Source organism: Myotis myotis, unplaced genomic scaffold (assembly GCF_014108235.1).
Source record: "Myotis myotis isolate mMyoMyo1 unplaced genomic scaffold, mMyoMyo1.p scaffold_m19_p_6, whole genome shotgun sequence".
Lineage (NCBI taxonomy): Eukaryota > Metazoa > Chordata > Mammalia > Chiroptera > Vespertilionidae > Myotis > Myotis myotis.
Window position 1 is genome coordinate 71,648,416 of NW_023416368.1, and position 21,003 is coordinate 71,669,418.

Sequence of the window (21,003 nt, forward strand, 5' to 3'; positions counted from 1 at the left end):
CAATTTCAGCCCAAGTATGCCTCCTTTGTGATGGCATTTAAGGTGGGGAAAATGGTTCCACTGGTGATTTTGTAAACCGAAATACAATCTAAAATCAAATGGCCGCTTTGTGGTGTCTGGATGCTTTTGGTCTTCTAATTATAAAAGGTTTATAAAAATAAAATTTCACAGGTTGCCTAAACTTTGAATAGATATAATTTCAACCTAAGGACCCTGCATGAGTTATTAAAAACATAGGGTTTGTGGGGTTTTTTTGCTTTTTTTGAAAGCATGGAAAATAAAACAGGGTGTACTAATAGAAAATGGAATAAATGTTGTGGCACCATTTAGTTCAACCACAGTTAGTTTGAATGCTTGCTGTGGATAGTCTTGTGAAGAAAAAAACACACTTAATATTTTCTTTGGCTGAAGGTTAGAAAATGCCGGTTGTGATTTATTTTTAAAAATAGCCAATGTGTTAATAATAATCACCTACAATTAAGATCATACTGTTTTTTATATTCAAATTGTGAGAGCTGAGATACCATTGGTTGGGTTGCAAGCAGTGGACACCCAGGTGTCCCTAGACATCCCCAAAAGGCTTCTACCCCCACACTCACATACTCGTGTCAGACGCCGTACCCACCCTGTGCCACCTGGGATTTGCTTCTTCTGCTTGTGTTCCCACTTGCTTTGGTCTCTTGCCTGAGACACCACTGGGGAAGCCACACCGCCATACCCACCAAAAAGAGCAACACCTTCTAGCTCATGGTGCTGCCTCTGGAGAAACCAGTCCTCAAAGTGCCAGGACTTCTCTCAGTCCTGGATAAACTCAGACAGGATCTCCTACCTGTGGGCCATATGCCCTCACTTGAGCACAAATGACCTCTGTTTATATAAAGCACCAGTTTGCCAGACATGGGAGTGAACCACAATGGAAGATCTTTCAGCCTCATTTAAGGCTTAAGATGACTGCTTCCTTGGCCGAAGTTTGACTGAAACTCCTGAGAAATCCAAGCCAGATTGCTCCCCAAACCACACTCAAGTTCCTGACACACACAAACTGTGAAAGATAAAAAGCTTATTGTTTTAAGCCACGCCATTGTGGGGTGATTTGTCATATATCAATAGATAACTAATATAGCTGTTTCTGCTTAACAATCTTGCATCAGCAACATTTAGCCTACCTTTTAAGGGACATGATTATGTCAAGTGGCCCATTTGAAGCTTAAAAATTAGGAAAGCTTGTGCATCAAAGGACACTCAACAGGTTCCAACAGAGTGAAAACACAATTCACAAAATGGAAAATATTATTTGCAAATAATATATCTGATAAAAGGTTAGTACCCACGAAATTTAAAGTATTCCCACATTCAATAACAACAACAACAAAAACACCTGATTTTAAAATGCGGAAAGGATTTGGAATAGACATATCTCCAAAGAAGATATACAAATGGTTAATCAGCACATGAAAAGACCCTAAATATCAGTAATCATTAGGGAAATACAAAACAAACTCATTATGAGATACCATTTCAGACACATTAAGATGGCTATTATTTAAAAAAATAAAAAAATGAATGTTTGAAAGGACAAAAAAAAAACTGGAAACCCTTGTGCATGGTGAAAATGTTAAATGATGCAGCTGCTGTAGAAAATAGTATGGAAGTTCCTCAGAAAAATTAAAATTCAGCAATTTCACTTCTGGGTATATACAAACAAAAAAATGAAAGCAGGAATTCAAACAGATATTTATACTCACACTAGAGGCCCGATGCATGAAGATTCATGCAAAAATGGGCCTTCCTTCCCCTGGCTGCCAGCACTGCCTTCACTCTAGCCTGGAGCCACCTTTCTGCCTTCCTTCAGGCCCGGAGCCACCTTTCCGCCTTCCCTCACTGCCCAGAGGCCCTGAGCAGCTGGGGTGGTTCAGAAGACCTGTGTCGTTGCCATCGTGATGATGCAAGTGTTCCGCCCCACCCCCGGCTGCTCAGCGCCTGCATATGCAAATTAACCCACCATCTTTGTTGGGTTAATTTGCATACTCACTCCTGATTGGCTTGTGGGCAACATGAAGGTACAGTCAATTTGCATCTTTCTCTTTTATTAGTGTAGATGTCAAATAGTCAAAATATAGAAGCAAACCAACTGTCCATTGACAGATCATTGGATAAGTAAAATAAGATGTATACATACAATGGATTATTACTTAGCAATGAAAAGGAAGACAATTCTGATAGATACTACAAAATGGATGAACCTTGAACACATTATGCTAAATGGAATAAGCTGGTCACAAAAGGACAAATACTGTCTGATTCCACTTATATGAGATATCTAGATTGGTCAAATCCATAGAGACAGAAAGTAGAATGGTGGTTGCCAGGGACTGAGGGAAGGGGGTCTGGGGTGTTAGTGTTTAATGGGTCTGCAGTTCCAATTTAGGAAGACATCTTCATCCTTTTCATCACAAGCGCTTTCCTCCTTAATGGCAATAAATAAGCCCTCACTAGGTTTCTGGCCGCAAATTGGCAGTCACTCAACTGGCAGCAATGTAGACATTCTCAGGGTCAGTCATTTCTTCTAGAAATTCTATTTGAATTTCACTTCCAGCATTATCCCTTTTTGATTTTTTGCTTCTCTTTCATCTTTGTTGCCCAATTCTGTCTTTTCAGTTATCCTTTTTTTTGTTAAATGTCATGTGGGTTTATCAATGATGGTTTCACTAACGTATACATATGTCAAAATGCACCAAATTGTACACTATAAATATGAGCAGTTTATTGTTTATTATTTTTCCTCAAAAAACTATTTTTAAAATTAGGCTTAAATGCACTTTTAAATAAGGTATGTAGTTAAATCATTTGGCTACATTAAATACCATCAGACATACTACCATAAATATCCAAAGTATTTGGCCAAAAAATATAATAGAGATATAATTAAATTACAACAAGACAGCCAAAAGCATGTAATCACTTGCAAACAGCTCACACAGCCTTAAGGAAGAAGAGAGAGGAAATTGCCTGTTGGAGCAGGCTCCCTTTTTAGTACTAGATTAGCCATCTCTCTTTATGCTGAAGGCTTCCCATGGATTTCAAAGAAGTCTTTAGATCAGAGAAGAATAGCGCAAGGCTGAATAATTGTAGTGAGGTGGAGGTTCTCCTAAAGAGATTCTCTTTTGAGATGTATCCATGATGACATTATCATATTATCAATGATGGGAGGGCTTTGGGGTGGGACTCTGGAGCTAGTAAAGTACTCTTAGGCTTCAAAGAAGAGAGAAGAAATGCATTTAAATCAAAGCAGAATTTTGAAAGTCAGGGGAGAGTGATGCAATTCCTTGCTGGAGGAGTGACTGTGACAAATAAATTCTTTCTGTGTGAGATTGGCTTTGCTAGCTATGAGCAAGATCTGGGTGGAATGCTCCAGACAAAAAAAAAAAGCGGGGGGAGGGATAGCTGAAGAAATAGAAATCTATTACTAACTCCGTCATAATACAATAGCTTAATATTGACAGAAGCACAGTGTGGGGATTGGGGTCATGCCAGTGCGCATGCAGTGATTGCACCCTGCAGAGAGAAATAGAAACAGGCGACAAAGGCAAGATGGCCCAGGTAATACACATGCAGGGGACAACCTCATCGCCCAAGAAACAATCGACTCCCAGATAAAATGCTGAGAAACTGAATGAGGATTGTGTTTTTGAAATAATCAAACAGTAGGATCTAAAATGTTGCTGGCAAAAAAAAATAATTAGTGGATGATTTATGCGGTTTCATGAACCAGCAGGTGTAATGGAACTATCTATTTTCCTCCTGCTGCACAATAAAGATGATCAGTCAGAGCTGGAAATCTGTTCCTAGGCACTGAAGTAGACATGTGACTTAATGTTCCTGGCAAAATATCAATTCAAAGACCTGATGATTATGAGAATTAAGGAAAAATTTAGTGTTGAGTAATGCAGAGCAAACAGAGCTTGAATTCTAAAGACTTCTAATATAAAGCTGAATGTGTTAAATTGTGTTAATAAATATTTGGGCAACACAAAGAAAGGAGAGTTTAATATCAGTTTCGGTTCAATAGGGGAATATTTGTGATATGCATGAAAGCACAGAAGGGTGATATAAAAATAGATGATGTTATCAATGTCTTATGCATAAAAGGTGCTCAGAATAACAGTTTTTATTTCATTTATGACGGTCTGCTGCTTTTAAAAAATAGAGAAATCCTTCATTTGCTTTCTATACAAAAAAAAAAAAAAATGTATTCTTCAGCTCCAGCACCTATCTTTCTCAAACTTCCATGACTTCCATGCTGAGAATAACCCTAGCAGGTCAAAACTTCCTGGATTCATCTTGAATGGGATTGGACCCTCTCCTCCAATCTCCTTTGTCCACATACACTCAGGGCCTGAATGGAATCCAGCCCAGATGTGCAGAGACAGAAAGCCTTCACCTTATTTTCAGACTGATGTTAACAGTAAGCCCTACATTGTCCCCTCTAGCCATGCTGAGCCCTGGCCTCCAGCTACCACTTAGCACTGCTGTTATCTTAAACTATACGGCTGCTTCCCTGCTTGCTTCACTGATAGGGGGCCAGCAGGGTCCCACCAGGGAGCAACAGAAAGGCAGTGGGATTGTGGGCAGCATATTTAGATCAACTGTGTGTTTTAGCCAACTTCTCTGCAGAGCGCTTGAAACTTCCCTGGAATAATTTCCACAGAAGAAAAAATTCACTATGTATTGGCAACAGCAACAAAATATGCCAGATTCTACATATACAGTCAAACACATTCATGGAGCACACATTCTATCCATTTTATGTATATCGGAAATAGGGTTGCCAGGTTTAGCAAACAAAAATATAGGACACCCAGCTAAATTTGAATTTCAGATAAGCAAATAATTTTTTCAGTGTAAGTATGTGCCATGTGTTAAAAGATCAACTGAGGCATATTTAAAATGTTTAAAGTTTATTTAAACTTTAAAGTTAAGTAAAGAAAAGAAATTATTTGCTTGGCTACGCCTACTTGGCTGTTTGTGATTGGTTGTCATGAGTGTTTTGATTTTGAGACATTTGCAGGCTTAGATTTTGGATTGTGTAGGTATGCCGCCATGGTATTAGCCACCTCCATCTAGAGGCCTGCTTGCTTAATTGATTTAACACAGAGGATAGTAATACATGTATTAAGTATACTTATAGTTAATAATTATTTGTTGTTCATTGGAAATTCAACTTTGACTATGTGCCGCACATTTCATCTGGCAACTCTAATTGGGAGTACTAAGGAGAGAGTTTCAGAGTGGTGGCAATTAGAGGAACAGGAGGGAGAAGGGCATTGAAGCAGCAGAAACTATGGTTAAAGAAACACAGTTCAGGAACCCTCAGGGGATGTCTGACTGACGGCTTAGGCCCTCTCCTCGCTCAGTCCCAATTGGCCGGACCTCAGCAGCAAGCTAACCTACCAGTCGAAGCATCTTCCCCTGGTGGTCAGTGCGCATCATAGTGAGTAGTTGAGCGGCCTTAGCATATCATTAGCATATTGCACTTTGATTGGTTGAACGGACGACCAGACACTTAGAATATTAGTCTTTTATTATATAGGATTTTTACCAGCTCTAGCAAGAGATATTATTGGGATGTCTCAGTTGCATGATTCTTTAAATGTGTACACAGCTATGAATGTTTAAGTGAGGAATATAGCTTTGCCCCTACCCTGTTGCCTCCATATATTTGAATGTGTGTATATGTGTTCCTATGTAAAGATGCCAGTGAACTCAAATGTGTATATGACTATCCTATTTCCTGGAGTGGATGACTTTATTCTACAATCAAGAAAAGACCCAGGAAACTCTTCTTGTAACTGCTTGTAATATTTCTCAGCTGTGGTTCCAATGTTCTCCCAAAAACAAAGTGCTGATTCATGATAACAGCGGCAAATTAACATAGTGTATTGGGGGTTTTTTTTAGATATGTGTGTGTGTTTTCATTGATGTTTATTGTTGAAAGTTTTACATAATCCCCCATTTTTTCCCTTTGACCCCCTCCACCCCACATCTTCCTCCCCCCAGGCCTTCACCACATAATTGTCTGTGTCCATGGGTTATGCATATAAGTTCTTTTGTTAATCTCTCCTCACCCATCCACACCCACCCACACCTTCCCTCTGAGATTTGTCAATCTGTTCCATGCTTCTATGTCTCTGAATCTATTTTGTTTATTAGTTTATTTTGTTCATTAGATTCCACATATGAGTGAGATCATGTGATACTTGTCTTTCTATGACTGGCTTGTTTCACTTAACATAATATTCTCCAGGTCCCTCCATGCTGTTATTTTTTACAACTGCATAGTATTCCATGATGTAAATGTACCACAGCTTTTTTATGCACTCATCTACTAATGGGCACTTGGGCTATTTCCAGACCTTAGCTATTATAAATTGTGCTATTATGCACATTGGGGTGCATATATTCTTTCTGATTGGTGTTTCTGATTTCTTAGTATATATTTCTAGAAGTAGGATCACTGGGTCAAATGACAGTCCCATATTTAATTTTTCTGAGTAAAATGCATACTGTTTTGCAAAGTGGCTGCACCAGTCTGCATTCCCACCAGCAGTGAACTAGGGTTCCCTTTTTTCATATCCTTGCCAGCATTTGCCATTTGTTGATTTGTTGATGGTAGCCATTCTGACAGGTGTGAGGTGATGCCTCATTGGCATTTTAACTTGCATCTCTCTGATGATGAGTGACTTTGAGCATTTTTTCATGTCCCTTGGCCATTTTTATGTCTATTTAGGTCCTTTGCCCATTTTTTAAATTGGATTCTTTGTCTTACTTTTGTTAAGTTGTATGAATTCTTTATATATCTTAGAAATTACCCCTTATTAGATGTATCATTGTCAAATAGTTCTCCCATTCAGTTGGCTTCCTTTTCATTTTATTTGTGGTTAGTTTTTCTGTGCAGAAGTATTGTTATTTCCAGAATAATGACTTCAGAATGATATTATTTGGCCATTCACATGGACGGTGTATAAGCAGGGGAGTGGGAAGTGTTATAGACAAGGCAATGCCAATGGGATGGTAGGCAGCACAACAATGGCAAATAATTCATTGAAGAACAAGTCTTATACTTTTGATGCAGGAATATTAGAAAAAAAGGGACACAGAGGCAACCAAGAAATCAGAGTAGTCTTTGTAGCATTGTCTTTTTTCTGCATCTTGCTGTATTAATTGAGCCCTACTTTGTGACCACCATTGGCCATAACTAACCAAGGAATCCATGAGGGGGCGAGGAGGTCAGATGGGGGAGAGGCCCAGGGAGATGCTGAATGTGGAGTTGGCAGGACAGAACAAGAAAAGTAAATGATCCCATTAGTAATAAAATATTTGAAGACAGTGTCTCCAAATCCAGCAGACCCCTGGGCATAGTTCCAGGCCTTAATCAGAATTTTGTAACAATTTTTAAGATAAAGTGATTTTCCTAAATATCACTAGTTTTGTTTGTTTGTTTTATTTGTTTGTTTTTGTTAATCCTCACCCAAGGATATTTTTCCATTGACCTTTTAGAGAGAGTGGAAGAGAGAGGGAAAGACAGAGAGAAACATCAATGTGAGAGAAACACATAGATTTGTTGCCTCCAGCACACACACCCCTGGGGCCCGGGCTTGGGAAGAGTCTGCAACCGTGGTAAGTGCCCTTGACCAGAATCGAACCAGGGACTCTTTGGTCCACAGGCCAACACTCTATCCACTGAGCCAAACCAGCTAGCACAAAATATCACTAGTTTTTACTTTACTTTTACACGTGTCTGGATCTTCTTAAAGTTCCCAGCTATTCTGTTCATTTTATCTTCTAATGCAAATGAAAACCTGGAAAGGGTCAATGTTCACACCAACTGGATACTTAAGTGAAGGAATTTGAACACAAAACAAAGAGAACCATAGCCTATGGGACACCAGCCTGTGCTGCAAGCTGGAGCATCTCTTCAAGACAACGCGGTTGCTTTCTCTGCCACGTAGCATCATAGAGCTGAAGGAATGGCAGAGAGCATCTCATCTCAGCTAACGCCCTTCCCACAGACACAGGAACAGCGCAGTTCAGCTGTGGCCACGCCCAGTACCCAGGCTCTCGGATTACTATTCATAATACCTACTGTGTGCCAGGTACTATTCTGAGCACTTTACAGGTTACTTTATTTAATCCTACGACCACTCCCATGATGTAGGTGCAGCTTACTCTATGTACTTTCTTTAAGTGAGGAATCTGAGGCCTGGAATCAAATAACTCGCTCAATCTCAAAACTGACTAAAGGGCTGAGCTTCTTACCCTGATCGCACACACACTCCCGCCCCTACACGGGGTGCTTATTTCCCCGCCATCAACCTTCCTTCACCCCAATGAAGAAGAGTAGGTACTTGGCGCTTCCCTTTGCCCGGCTTCATTGTGCAGTAATTTACTAGATTCTGCCTGGCATCAGTGTCACACATAAAATATCATCAGACACCTGGCCTTGCATTGAGCGATGCTGCCTTCTCTCTATAGTGGTTATCAGCTTGTTTGTCCTCCTTCTAAGCAAAATCTCTGACTGTTCCTTGAAATGCTTTAAGCAAAGTGATGCCTAAGAGAAACTTTATTATCTCCAGTTTCACCTGCCTTTGTTCTATGTGAAAAATAAAGAATTTTTATAATTATGAAGTAACGGGAGGGATGAGAAAGTTGATACAATTGTAAACTGAATTTTTGCTGGCTCCAATGAATTATCTGATTGGCAACTGACCCCCATGCCAGAGCGGGAATGTATGCAAAGCCTTGGGCTAATCACATCACACCCCATGCAGTTATGAAAACGCATTGTTAATAAGACACCAACCGGAGCTGCCTGAGGCTGTCTGATTTCTTTCCCTTTTCTCTCTTCAACTTCTAGTGCAACTGAGCTCAGCCTTTGAGTGCATAGACCAATAAATGACCATCTTTTCTGCTGCACAGAACCTGAAGCGGGTGGCGGAGACCTGGATGGACGAATTTGCCGAGTACATTTACCAGCGCCGCCCGGAGTACAGGCACCTCTCCACGGGGGACATCTCCGCCCAGAAGGAGTTGCGCAAACAGCTCAAGTGCAAGGACTTCAAGTGGTTCATGGCGGCTGTGGCCTGGGATGTACCCAAGTACTACCCTCCCGTGGAGCCCCCACCTGCTGCCTGGGGAGAGGTGAGGAGCGCCTGCGTGAACCCTGCTCTTGGTTTAGTGCGTCCTCTCCCAGCCTCAGGAGGTGGGAGGGGCTGCTGAAACCCTCACTCCTTTGCCCAGCAGGAAAGTCACATTAGCTTAAGTCACCTTGGCTAGATGAATATTCAACCTTTTTAAAAAATATATATTTTATTGATTTTTTACAGAGAGGAAGGGAGAGGGATAGAGAGCTAGAAACACCAATGAGAGAAACATCGATCAGCTGCCTCCTGCACACCCACCACTGGGGATGTGCCCACAACCAAGGCACATGCCCTTGACCAGAATCGAACCTGGGACCCTTCAATCCGCAGGCCAATGCTCTATCCACTGAGCCAAACCGGTTAGGGCAATGTTCAACCTTTTTAGAAATTCCGAGGGGTGAGCATTCAGCCCTCAGCCCCTATAGCTCCACCTAAAAATTCTTGGCCACTGTTGACCCCCCAAGTGAATTTTTCATATACCTGAAAAATATTTTTATTTGAGGTTAGTGAGATGACCATGAGAGCTTGTAGAGAATGAACATGCCTGTCATGCTCCTGCATCGATAAGGGTGACCTGATGTCCGTGATAACATCCCTCACAGTCCCCCACGCTCAGCCTTGCTCCCGTCTGTATAAGCAAGGACAAGATGACAGAAGGGCTTGGCTTTTTTCCTACCCCGGCTGTGCTCTGCAGAATCGTGAAGAAATGCATTTCCCTTATACCCCGGAACTGTGACATGCGCGGGAGCCCCGTTTGTTTCTTAAATAAGCACTAACCTTTCCACCTCCGAACGCTTTAAATATCCATCTTTGGGCATAAAAGGGCTATTGTGCTGGTTCACTTCTATTCCATCCTGTGACTATAGCCTTTTCCCCATGGAATAGAGTGTGTAAAGCAAGAACTGACATTGGATAGGGTGGATTTATCCTAGCAGCCTAATCTACTTTTAGCCGAAGGTTATGGGGGAAGTGCAGGCTGGCGGAGATGCTTTCCGAAGGCAGGAGTTGACAGTTGCACGTGAACCTTTTCAGCACTGTCCTTGATGGTTTGGTGGTGTGGGGAGGGCATGTCTTTGTCTGGTTAATGTCTGTGGCTTGGTCGAGCTCTGAAACAGGTGGCTGGGGCATCGTAGGAGAGGCCCCGGTATTGAGGAGTGTCCCAGCTCCTGTAGAAAATGTATTCAGCAAGTTACATGTGGGCTGTTTGTTTTGCTGAGAGAGTCCAGAAAGATGTCATTCTTTACCTGTCAGATCCCCAGACATGAAGGAGTGGAGGCCATCTCCACATGCTCCATCTCCTAATTTTTTTTATAATATATTTTTATTGATTTCAGAGAGGAAGGGAGAGATAGAAACACCAATGATGAGAGAGAATCATTGATTGGCTGCCTCCTGCACACCTCACACTGGGTATTGAGCCTGGCATGTGTCCTGACACTCAACCACCAAGCCACGCCGGCTGGGCTCTTAATGTCTTTTGATTGTGCACGTGGCCCTAATACTGGCTGCTTAAATCAGTTAGTAATTTGGCCTAATCCTTTGCATCTTAAACATTTCATTAGAGTTTCCTTGGAACATTAGTAATATTAATCTGCCGGTATTCACTTTAGCTATTTATCGTGGGCTTAATTTACAACAGTGGAAATTGAAAGTACCCTCTAGAAAGAACTTTCTTAGGCTAATGCATCATAAGACATAGGAATTTGTTACCCAGTAAGCAGCTGAGTTCCTTCCTAGAGCTTTATGGTTAAAGTCACGCCTGTCATCTTGCTGTGATAATTTAAATGCAGTCCTGCCGTAGTGACCAAGAAATACTCCTGAAGACTTTACAGTATGATTGTGTGATTTGCAGCTGCATTAAACTTTCATCAATCTTTGCTCCACCTGATATAGAAACAAAAATGTTTATTCCTACCTGCTTACTACTTCAAACTGCATGCAGTTGGCCACATTTTCCCACATTACATGACTAAACTATAACGGGTATTTCCGAAGCATTGTGCTTGGAAATAGATTCAAGCTTCCATTGAGCTTCTAGAAGGCACAACTTCCCAGGAATAATCAAAATAAGACCCCATCTCAGGGCCAAGTAGGCTATGCCAGAGTATTTTCACCCATCACTCTAGACTGCCTCACACCTTTTACAAGGCCTGTGTGGCCGGAGGGACTATTTGCATTCATCATTCCTGGTCTAAACAATCAGACATTGAGAAGATCAGATTTTTTCTTTTAACAAGATGGCAAATTTCTTTCCTCGGTGCTTCAGAACAGCACACAAAGAAAGGACATATTTAGGTTCAAGGAAAGAAGAAAATAGGGGTCTAGGTCAAGGACCATCGCGTGCAGTGGCATTTGTGTAGTGAAGGCATGCTGCAGAGCAAGAATGAAGAGTGAAGGTAGGGATTGGAGGGAGGCAGAAAGAAAGGAAATGAACAAGTGACAAGGGTTTTCACTGGTAAATCGTTTTTGAAAAATATCTATTTTCTAAGCAAAATAGATCCCTAAGAGTGAATGTAATACATATGCCTTTAATTCAGGAGGTAAGTGAAGCGTTTGAAATGCAGCTTAACCTCAATGAAATAATGAAAAAGAAAGAATGTTCCCTAACTATACACTGGGTATAACACCTTCTGTTTAATTGTGGACAAAAATTACTAAATGATCTCTGAAAAAGTTTCTTTCACTTTTTTTTTACTCTTGTGTTTTCTTTTCCCTTTGAGAGGGCTTTTTAAAATAATAATTATTTTTAATAAACCTACAGAAAAGTTGCAAAGATAGTGCAGGAAGTTCACATATACCCTTCACCTCACTTCTTCTAATGTTAACATCATATGTTTGTACATTGGAACTAGTAATTAACATTGGTAAAATACGATTACCTAAAGCACAGACTTTATTCGGATTTCACCAAGGTTAAATGTTTTTACTAATGCCTATTTTCTATTCCAGGACCTAATCTAGTATATGAGAGGGTTGTTTAATTTCCTATGAACTTTAATTGTTAGAATGGGCAAAGCTCCTAAATAAATGTCAATTGCTGTTTTAGTAAGAAAGTGAGAAAGGAAATGCAGGCTGCGGGGTTTTTTTTTAAAGCAGTTCCAGGAAAGAACCACAAATGTCCAACAAAGTAAACCTAAGAATTCTTTACGGAAGACCTGTGCCAAGAAGAGGGGAAGCTCGCCATTTTGTGCACTTGTACTTGGAATGATTTTCCACCTGCTTTTCTGTGCCAGCCTAATTCTGGGTAAACAGAGAAGTGCTTAGGCAATTTTTGGCTCTGGTAGTTGAACCCAGTGTGTAAAGGATATGTTACAGACCTTAAACACCCTATAAACTGCCACTCATTTCCCTGACAAATTCAGTCGCATTGTTGCACTTGTCTTCTAACTTATCTCTCTGCTTTTGCCCTTTCCCCCTCCTATTTATTCTCGACATAGTCCACTTAAAATGGAGATCAGGCCCCTCCTCCATTCAAAACCTTTCGGTAGCTACCATCTCCCTAAGGGTAAGAACCAAAGTCCTTATCTGTACCATAAATGATCTGACTCCTGTTGTGGCCGCGCCAACCTCTTCTCTTACGTTTCACCCCCAGCTTACTTTTCTCTAGGCACACTGGCCTCCCCCCTATTCTTCCACCTGGCCAGGTACTATCCTGCCCCAGGGCCTTTGCACCTGCTATTTCCTCTGCTTAGAATCCTCCAGCCTCAGAAATCTTTTGTCTCCTTTCCTCACTTCCTTCAGGTTCTTACTCAAAAAATCATCTTCTTAGTAATGCCTTCTGTGGTCACCCTATGTATTACCTGCAACAATTCACAAACACGTGGACTCTCATGCTTACACGCATCCAATCTCCCTTCCCTGCTTTGTCTTCTCTTCAGCACCCATCACTATATAACAAGGTATCTAATGTGTGTGTGTGGAGGGGGCGGGGGAGGATATAGTATTTCTCATCTACCTGCCCCACTAGAAAACACAGGGATTTTGTTGATTTTTGGAGTTACGACTGCTAGAAAAAGTGTTTGGCATGTAGGAGTTGCTCAATAAATATTTGTTGAGAGAATAAATGAATGGAGAACCCTGGCTCCCTATTCACTGCTCTGCCCACACGCTTTCAAAGAGCAAGCACACTGAGCACTCACTCGCTTTACCAACCCCTCCTTGGCTGCACGAAGTCCACCTCATGGGGAAGCTTGGCCGCCAGGAAGACAGTTTGTGTAATGCATTTTGGGTAATTCATTCTGATGGACTGTCAGATCTGTGGTCCACATGATAGTCAAACAAGATATGGAATGCTCTCTTCAAACATCCTAAGGAGAAAAAGAAGGAACACCCAAAGTGAGAATTTTCTTACCTGGCAATTTCCAAACTCTGTCAGCTTCCTACTTAAAAGGCAAGAAGACATTAAAGCCATATCTGGTGGAGAAGTTCTCTCCAGAACTCATTCCATCCTCAGGTGCGCAGAGGCAGTGGGTAGAGTGGGGAGGATACGGGCCCAGAGAGAATAAATAGGATTTGAGCTGTGTAATAAGTCCAACATCCCTTAGTGCTGTTCAGATAGAAGCAATATGCTTTTCCATGGCGCTGTGTTGGGTAGGGTAAGGACAGATTTAAAGTAGAAAACTCTTCTTAAATCATGCACATATGGAGTGTCTTTTTTTTGTGTCACGATGCTAAATGAAAGAAACAGAATCTCCTATTTTTTTTTCTCCTTCTTACCCCTTCCCTCCTTAGAATTCATGAATTTGCTAAAGTCATTTATAGTACTCCTTTATAGTCCAAAAAAGAGACTTCTGCAGAATCGCAACTATCATGTGTAAAAGCGAATAAAAGTAGTAAAATAGACAAACATGTCTCTTCCAACCAGCACCATAAATTCTTTTAAGAAGCGTCTGCTTACTGTCCTCAATGTGCCAATCTTGGCCCCTCCGCTTGTCATCTTGCGATTGTGCAAAACTTCTTTTAAAATCTTTATTTTAAAAACTCATCTCAATACCTAACTGCTTCAGCTGCTATTTAAATTCCTTCCTCAAGATTAATGTCACCTTGAATTATGGAACATTCACAGAGGTAGGCACCCTACATAATTCCTGGTCTCCTCCTCTGATTTGGGCAGCTCTTGACTTCTTCCCATTGCTTCCTTTTCTCTAATGTACTCGCAGAACACCGGCTTTTCCAGTTTCTCCCTATCAGCGGACATGAAAGGAAGTGCCACACTAGGAGCTGCGTTATTTGAAAGACCATCTGAGGATGTGATGTTGTCTTTTTCAAACAAATGATGTGTAAGTGCTGCTGCTGTAAAGGCCAGAGCCTTCTGCACAAGGAGTGAGGTTCTCCCACATTCTCTTGGGAGAGCCATGGCCAGCTTCCCACCTTCCCCTGCAACCTAGTCTTACAACAAGGAAAGGTACAAAGTCAGATTGTCCTGCTACTCCCCCGGCAACTCTGCAGGGACCTTCCTTGCCATTCGAGCCAGATCTTTAAATTAAGCAGTCATTCAGAGATGCTTTGCCATTCTCTGAGTGTATTAGAGTTGACTTGATCCGTCATTTATTTTCTCAGGCAGAAGCAATGCCCGAGGGCTATGCTAAATCATCTCTCTGGAGCTCAACAACGAGGTTGAGAAAAATGTAAAAACAAATAAAGAATCACATTGTCCTTTCAGATCTTACTCTGTGCTTTCTGAGTTGTCAACAATTGAGACAGTTGAAGACAAACTTAAGTACCTATGATAAATATAGTTTTAGTTCCATATTCTCAGCTGAGTAAATTGGACATCTTCCCTACAGTGGCCATTTGACCCAAGTCATGATGGAATCAGAGCTAACAGATTTATTTTTCTTCTCTTATATGCCAAACAAAACTCTCTGTCTTTTCAATTTATTTTGTTCTTTCTTAAAATATATGTATTCATATTGACATATATTCACACACATAAGCATATGCCTTTTGGGGTTCATATGACAGAAATATAAATATTTCTCTCTTTTCTGCATTGAGCACTACTAGAGAGTGATCCGGTTCCTGAGTAGGGGTGGCTGGGGACTGAGAAAATGAAAGAAAGAGACAGACACAGAGCTAGAAGGAGAAAGCTGGGGCCGGGTGACCCAGAGCCAATACAGTGAGTTTATTTTATACAGCAAAATACCAGGAAGTTTTACTAAAGCCCAAGGCAAAGGAGATTATGTGTATTTTTGTGACTTCTTTGTAATCATCACTTCTGGGTGGGCCTGGATAATCGTGTTTGTTCCTGGTGCTTGGCTGGATTAGATAATGAAACCCACCCCCTGGCGCCTGAGCTGAAGGTCAAGCTGACAACACACCTGCCTCTGGCAAGGTATGTTTCCAGGGCATGGCTCTGCCGGACACCACTGGATTCAGAGGACAATCAGGTCAGGGGCCTTTCCCAGGCGCTCTCTTCAAGAATTAAATTTTAACTGTATGTTAGCCTAATTATGAATTCATCTTAATGTTTAAGTTTCACTGACAATTGATACCTTTCTACTTCCAAGAAAGCTACAAAATTAATAGAATTTGAGGATCCTTCAATTATCTCTTTGGCCTCACAGAGATGGCATTGATGAAACAAATTCAGTAGAATTTTTCCGGTCATGGGCATAAGAATCATGTCCTCCTTACCCATTCTTTAACAAAGTGCCTGTAAGACTGCCCTCAGCTTGCCTTAAAAATCCAGTGTCCACCCACAGGTGGGGAACAAGAATAAGCACAGCAAAAATAAATAAATAAATAAATAAATAAATAAATAAATAAATAAATAAATAAATAAGAAAGATTTTCAGGGTCCTGGAATAAAAGTTAGAAAATACTGGGAATCAGTTCTAAGTGAGCAAGACTGGTCCCAGTTTGCATTATTGGCTTGGAATTTGGTTTTAATCACTCACAGGCAGGCAATAGTTAAATGCAAAAGCCAATGGTCCCCTAAGTGTCCTTGTAATGTCCTGAGCTGCTCTGTTAGTAGTTAGTGGGTCCTGACTGGCCCTGTTCCAAACTCTGGGAAGTATAGTGACTCAGCTGCTGAACAATAAGCAGTCCCTTACATTCACAGTAGATACGTTTTGGGCAACCTTAAGGTCATCCATCAGAATTAGAGTTTGAGAGCAACTTGGAACTTAACTATCTCTGTTTGGGTTTGGGACATGCCAAATAAGCACGCCCGTGTTCCCCTGCAGCCTCCATGGCTAAATTCTTCCTCTACAATTTATTTTCTTACAATTATATCTTCTTTTTTATCCATTCGGTTAGATTTCTTCCTATTAAATTTGAGATCTAGGAGATAACTTTGACCAGCTTAGATTTCCAGAATTCTGTTTTTGTCTAATCAACAACCCAGTGGTATTTAGCTAAGATCTTTCCCTTTTTTTGCTGTCATGCATAGCTCTTTCTATTGAGCCTCCACTGCCCATTGTGATGCCTGTTACTCAATTTCTAAATTAAGATGACCTGTCCTTTAGGTCCATTACAAAGATTATCATAGCACGATAATCTCAGGAGGAGCTTAACTTTCCAGACCAATCTCTAAAACAAGAAAGGCAGATTACATTTCTGGTCTTGTTCTAGACCCAAGTCATCCAGAACCAATGATACACATTCACGCTTTTTGCCTATGCTTTCTTGTCTGAGTTGCATACAAGTTTGCAGCAGATAGTTTTGTTCCAAATTCTACCATTCAAATACTGCTGTTCTACTGGAAATAATACAAATCCATATGGTGTGATGCCAGAAATAAGGAGCTACATTTTCCACAATATCTTTGCTTGAAAATATACCGAGATTGAGATCTCACTTCACACCTGTCAGAATGGCTGCCATCTGTAAATCAACAAAAACAAGTGCTGGTGAGGATGTGGAGAAAACAGAACCCTAGTCACTGTTGGTGGGAATGCAGACTGGTGCAGCCGCTATGGAACACATAGTATGGAGTTTCCTCAAAATATTACAAATGGGACTGTCTTATGACCCAGAAATCCCACTTCTGGGAATTTATCAAAAGAAAAAAAGCTGTGGTACATTTACACAATGGAATACTAATCTGCTATAAAAAGCAAGAAAATTTCACCCTTTCTGATAGCTTATAATAATCAGTGGTTCTCAATCGGTGGGTCGCAACCCCTTTGGTGGTCAAACGATCCTTTCACAGGGGTCGCCTAAGACCATCCTGCATATCAGATATTTACATTACGATTCATAACAGTAGCAACATTACAGTTATGAAGTAGCAATGAAAATAATTTTATGGTTGGGTCACAACATGGGGAACTGTATTTAAAGGGCCAGAAGGTTGAGAACCACTGGCTTAGATGGACCTGGAGAACATTATACTAAGTGAAATAAGCCAGTCAGAGAAAGACAAGTACCATATGATTTCACTCATAGGTGGAATTTAATGAACAAATTGAACTACCAAGCAAAAAAGAGACAGACTCATAGGTAGAGAGCAGGCAGACAACTCTGGTTGAGGGGAGGGTACTAGAGGGGTGGAAGGATTGAGTAAAAAAAGAAAAAAGAGAACTCATGGACATGGACAACAGTGTGGTGATTGTGGAGGGCAGGTGGGTGGGTGGAGATAGAAGAATGCATAGAGGAAATAAATGCTGATGGGAAAAAAAAAAATAATTAATTCAGATTGACCAATAAAGCAAATCTAACTCTGCTATATATGAGACTCACCCGAATTAAAATGACACAGAAACATTAAAGGAATAAATAATAAGCACAGATATACCAGGCAAATCCAAGTAATAAAGAAGCAGAGTTGAGATTTTAATATGAAACCAGGTAGAATGAGGTTTTTAAAAAAGCTTAAAAGGTTTTTTTAAAGGTCAAAAAATACCTTATAGTGACTAAAGACCGCAATCTCTAGAAAAACAACTTTCAAAGGTAGAAACTGCTGGAAATGCAAGGAGAAACTGACAGAAACACAACAATAATAGGATAGTTTATCATAGTTCTCTCCATGCAAGAAATAAAGGGTGGACCAAAATTAATGCAGCTGTGTATACTAACCTAAACCCTGTGATCAATAATGAAGATCTAATAGACCTATTTAACTCTGATAAAAAATTTTTTTAGTTTACCTTCCTTTCAGGTACACAGATTTAAAAGTAGGTTAATGTTATAAAGAAATAAGTTTGCTGCATATATAAAAAGAGACCCAAATAGAAAATCAACAAAATAAGCACCCTATATTCTTACATTTGAATTGTAAATGTCAATGTAATTCAACTTTTTTCTAAAACTACTACCAATTTTCTAGCTGGGTCCACTGAAAAGGCCTAGAAACATTTTCAATCCCATCTCAGTGAGCACACCTGATGCTCAACTGTGGTGTCTAAATAGGATTCTCCACTAAATGGAACTAAGGCTCCTTGTAGACTGTGTGATCTCAGGTGTGGGGCAGTAGATGTAGAAAATGAGCTGGGGAAAAAAAAAAAAGAAAGAAAAGAAAATGAGCTGGGACATTTTGTTGCTCTAGAAAACAAGGAAGGAAAGGAAGCTGTCAGAGGCTGATGGAGATCGTGTCAAAAGGACCTAGGAAGAGGTTCCCACTTGCCATAGATGGGACAAATCTCTCTCTCTCTCTCTCTCTCCCTCTTCCTCTCCCTCTCTCTCTCTAAAGGTTGGAACATTGGTTACTAATTGTCCAGAAGGCTTTCTCAATTTTCAAAATGAGAAAATGACCCAATTAATTTAAATGTACTATATAGAGATTCATAATGATGCTTTTAAAGCTCAAGAGGTAAAAGAAAGAGAATAAAAACCACTGTACACCATTGGCAGTTGCTAGGACACCAATTAATTTCTCTGAAAACTGGCATTTTAAAGGAAATGGTTTTCTGTATAATATACATTTTAAGGTATCCAAAGAGTCCTAGTGCTTGAAAGTTTTTAACAGAGATTCTGAGATAAGGAATTCAAAGAGAAAGAATTAGAAAAATCACTATTTTTCAACCCCTCGTGCACTAACTGCTCATCATTGGAAGGTAAAAGCATTAGATCAGTGGTTCCCAAACTTATTTGGCCTACCGCCCCCTTTCCAGAAAAAATATTACTCAGCGCCCCCTGGAAATTAATTTTTTTTTTAATTTTAATAGCAATTAAACAGAAAGATATATGTATTAATGTTTCTACCTTTTTCGTAAAATATAGTAAAGAAAGGTGTAAATTAGAAACATTGAAGTTTGAAATTATGAAACTCTTTATTGAACTCAGAATAGAAAGGTAATACAAAAAAAGTTAAAACAAATGCACCTGTGGCCATCACCGCCCCCCTGGATCGCTGCAGCGCCCACCAGGGGGCGGTAGCGCCCACTTTGGGAATCACTGCGTTAGATGAACTGGGGATGAAAAACAATAAAATTATCAACCCGTACTGTCATCTGAACCCACTGATCAATTTTAGCATCATTAAAAATGAATCATACAGGCACTGTTTTATGATGCAATATGAAGGCATTTTAGACAAGCTGGAAAATTGAGAACCATCCTTGAAATATCTTTTTAAAAAAAGACAGAAAAAAAACCTAAATCTAAATTTAAGCCTTTAAATCTAACTTTAGTCTACAGGAAATTCAGGGAATAGAAGATAAAGTTAAACACCTCAAGCCAAATCTAGAATTTAAGAACATAAGTACATGGCAGGGAGAGAAGAGGAGGAGGGGGGGGGGGCTACTCTAAATTATGAGATATTCACAAGGCTCTGTGGAGCTTAACAACCAAAGACAATGAAATAGAACTTGTTTGGATCTTGAATAGAATACTAACTAAAAAGTAACATTTTTAGGCAATTGAAGGGTATTTGAATATGGACTAGGTATTAGATAATACTAAGTAGTTGTTGCTAATTGTGGATATATGAGAAAATGTTCTCTTCCTCATCCCCCCTCCTCCCCCCCCCCCCCCACTCCCACTTCTCTCTCTCTCTCTGTCTCTCTCTCCCTATCTCTTTCTCCTGGAGAAGTTTACTAACTATTTAGGGATGAAATGACATGATGTGTGTGAATTGCTTTAAAATTCTCCAACAAAATAAAAAAGAGGAGATTGGGAAGGAGAAGATAGATGAACAAAGTATGGCAAAATGTTGATGGTTTCAAAAACAGGTGTTTTGAGCATAGACATTTTCATAATAAATAGTTTTTTTTCAAATGCATTGCCTTAGAAGGTATGTGGGAACATGATATCAATAGGGAAAGAGAGAGCATAAATTTTGTGATGTTGTAGACATCAGAATTTTTACTTTACAATCACTATATTAAAACACGACATCTTAATGTTGAATGGCATAATGCCTCAAAAATATAATATTTTACTCAAATTTTTATATTTAGGATATTTATTAGCTCTATCCTAGAGCTGGTGTAGAATAACCTAAGGAAAGACACTGTATAACATGTGAGCAGATGGCACTTCCCTTTCTCCCTAAATCTCTCTCTCTCCCCCTCCTCCTCTCCCTGCCTCTCTAAAGGTTGGAGCATTGGTTACTAATTGTCCCGAAGGCTTTCTTCTTTCTCACCAGAAAATAAAATTAGCTGTTGAAATCATACTATGATTAGTAACATTTATAGAATAGCTCAAGTTTTCAAAAGCTTATTATCATTGGTTTAATCCTCCAAATGTACATGAAACACGTAGTCCAGCTATTCATAATTTAACTAGATAGCAATAGGATATTTAGAAATTAAAGAACGGGTAAGAATCGGCACTGTACCATGTTCACCAAAGGTTCTAGTCACCACTATCAAAATTACCGCCTATCAATCTGAGTTAATGATTAAGAGAGTCAAAAAAT

General features: G+C 40.0%; 1 protein-coding gene across 1 annotated transcript in view; it reads left to right on the forward strand.

The window, feature by feature from the left end:
* Positions 1 to 21,003, forward strand: part of GALNTL6 (polypeptide N-acetylgalactosaminyltransferase like 6) — a 955,099-nt gene that overhangs the window by 885,511 nt on the left and 48,585 nt on the right. The window contains exon 10 of the mRNA XM_036315018.1: positions 8,977 to 9,198. Coding sequence (XP_036170911.1) covers positions 8,977 to 9,198 — 222 coding nt within the window. The remainder of the gene's footprint in view (positions 1 to 8,976; positions 9,199 to 21,003) is intronic.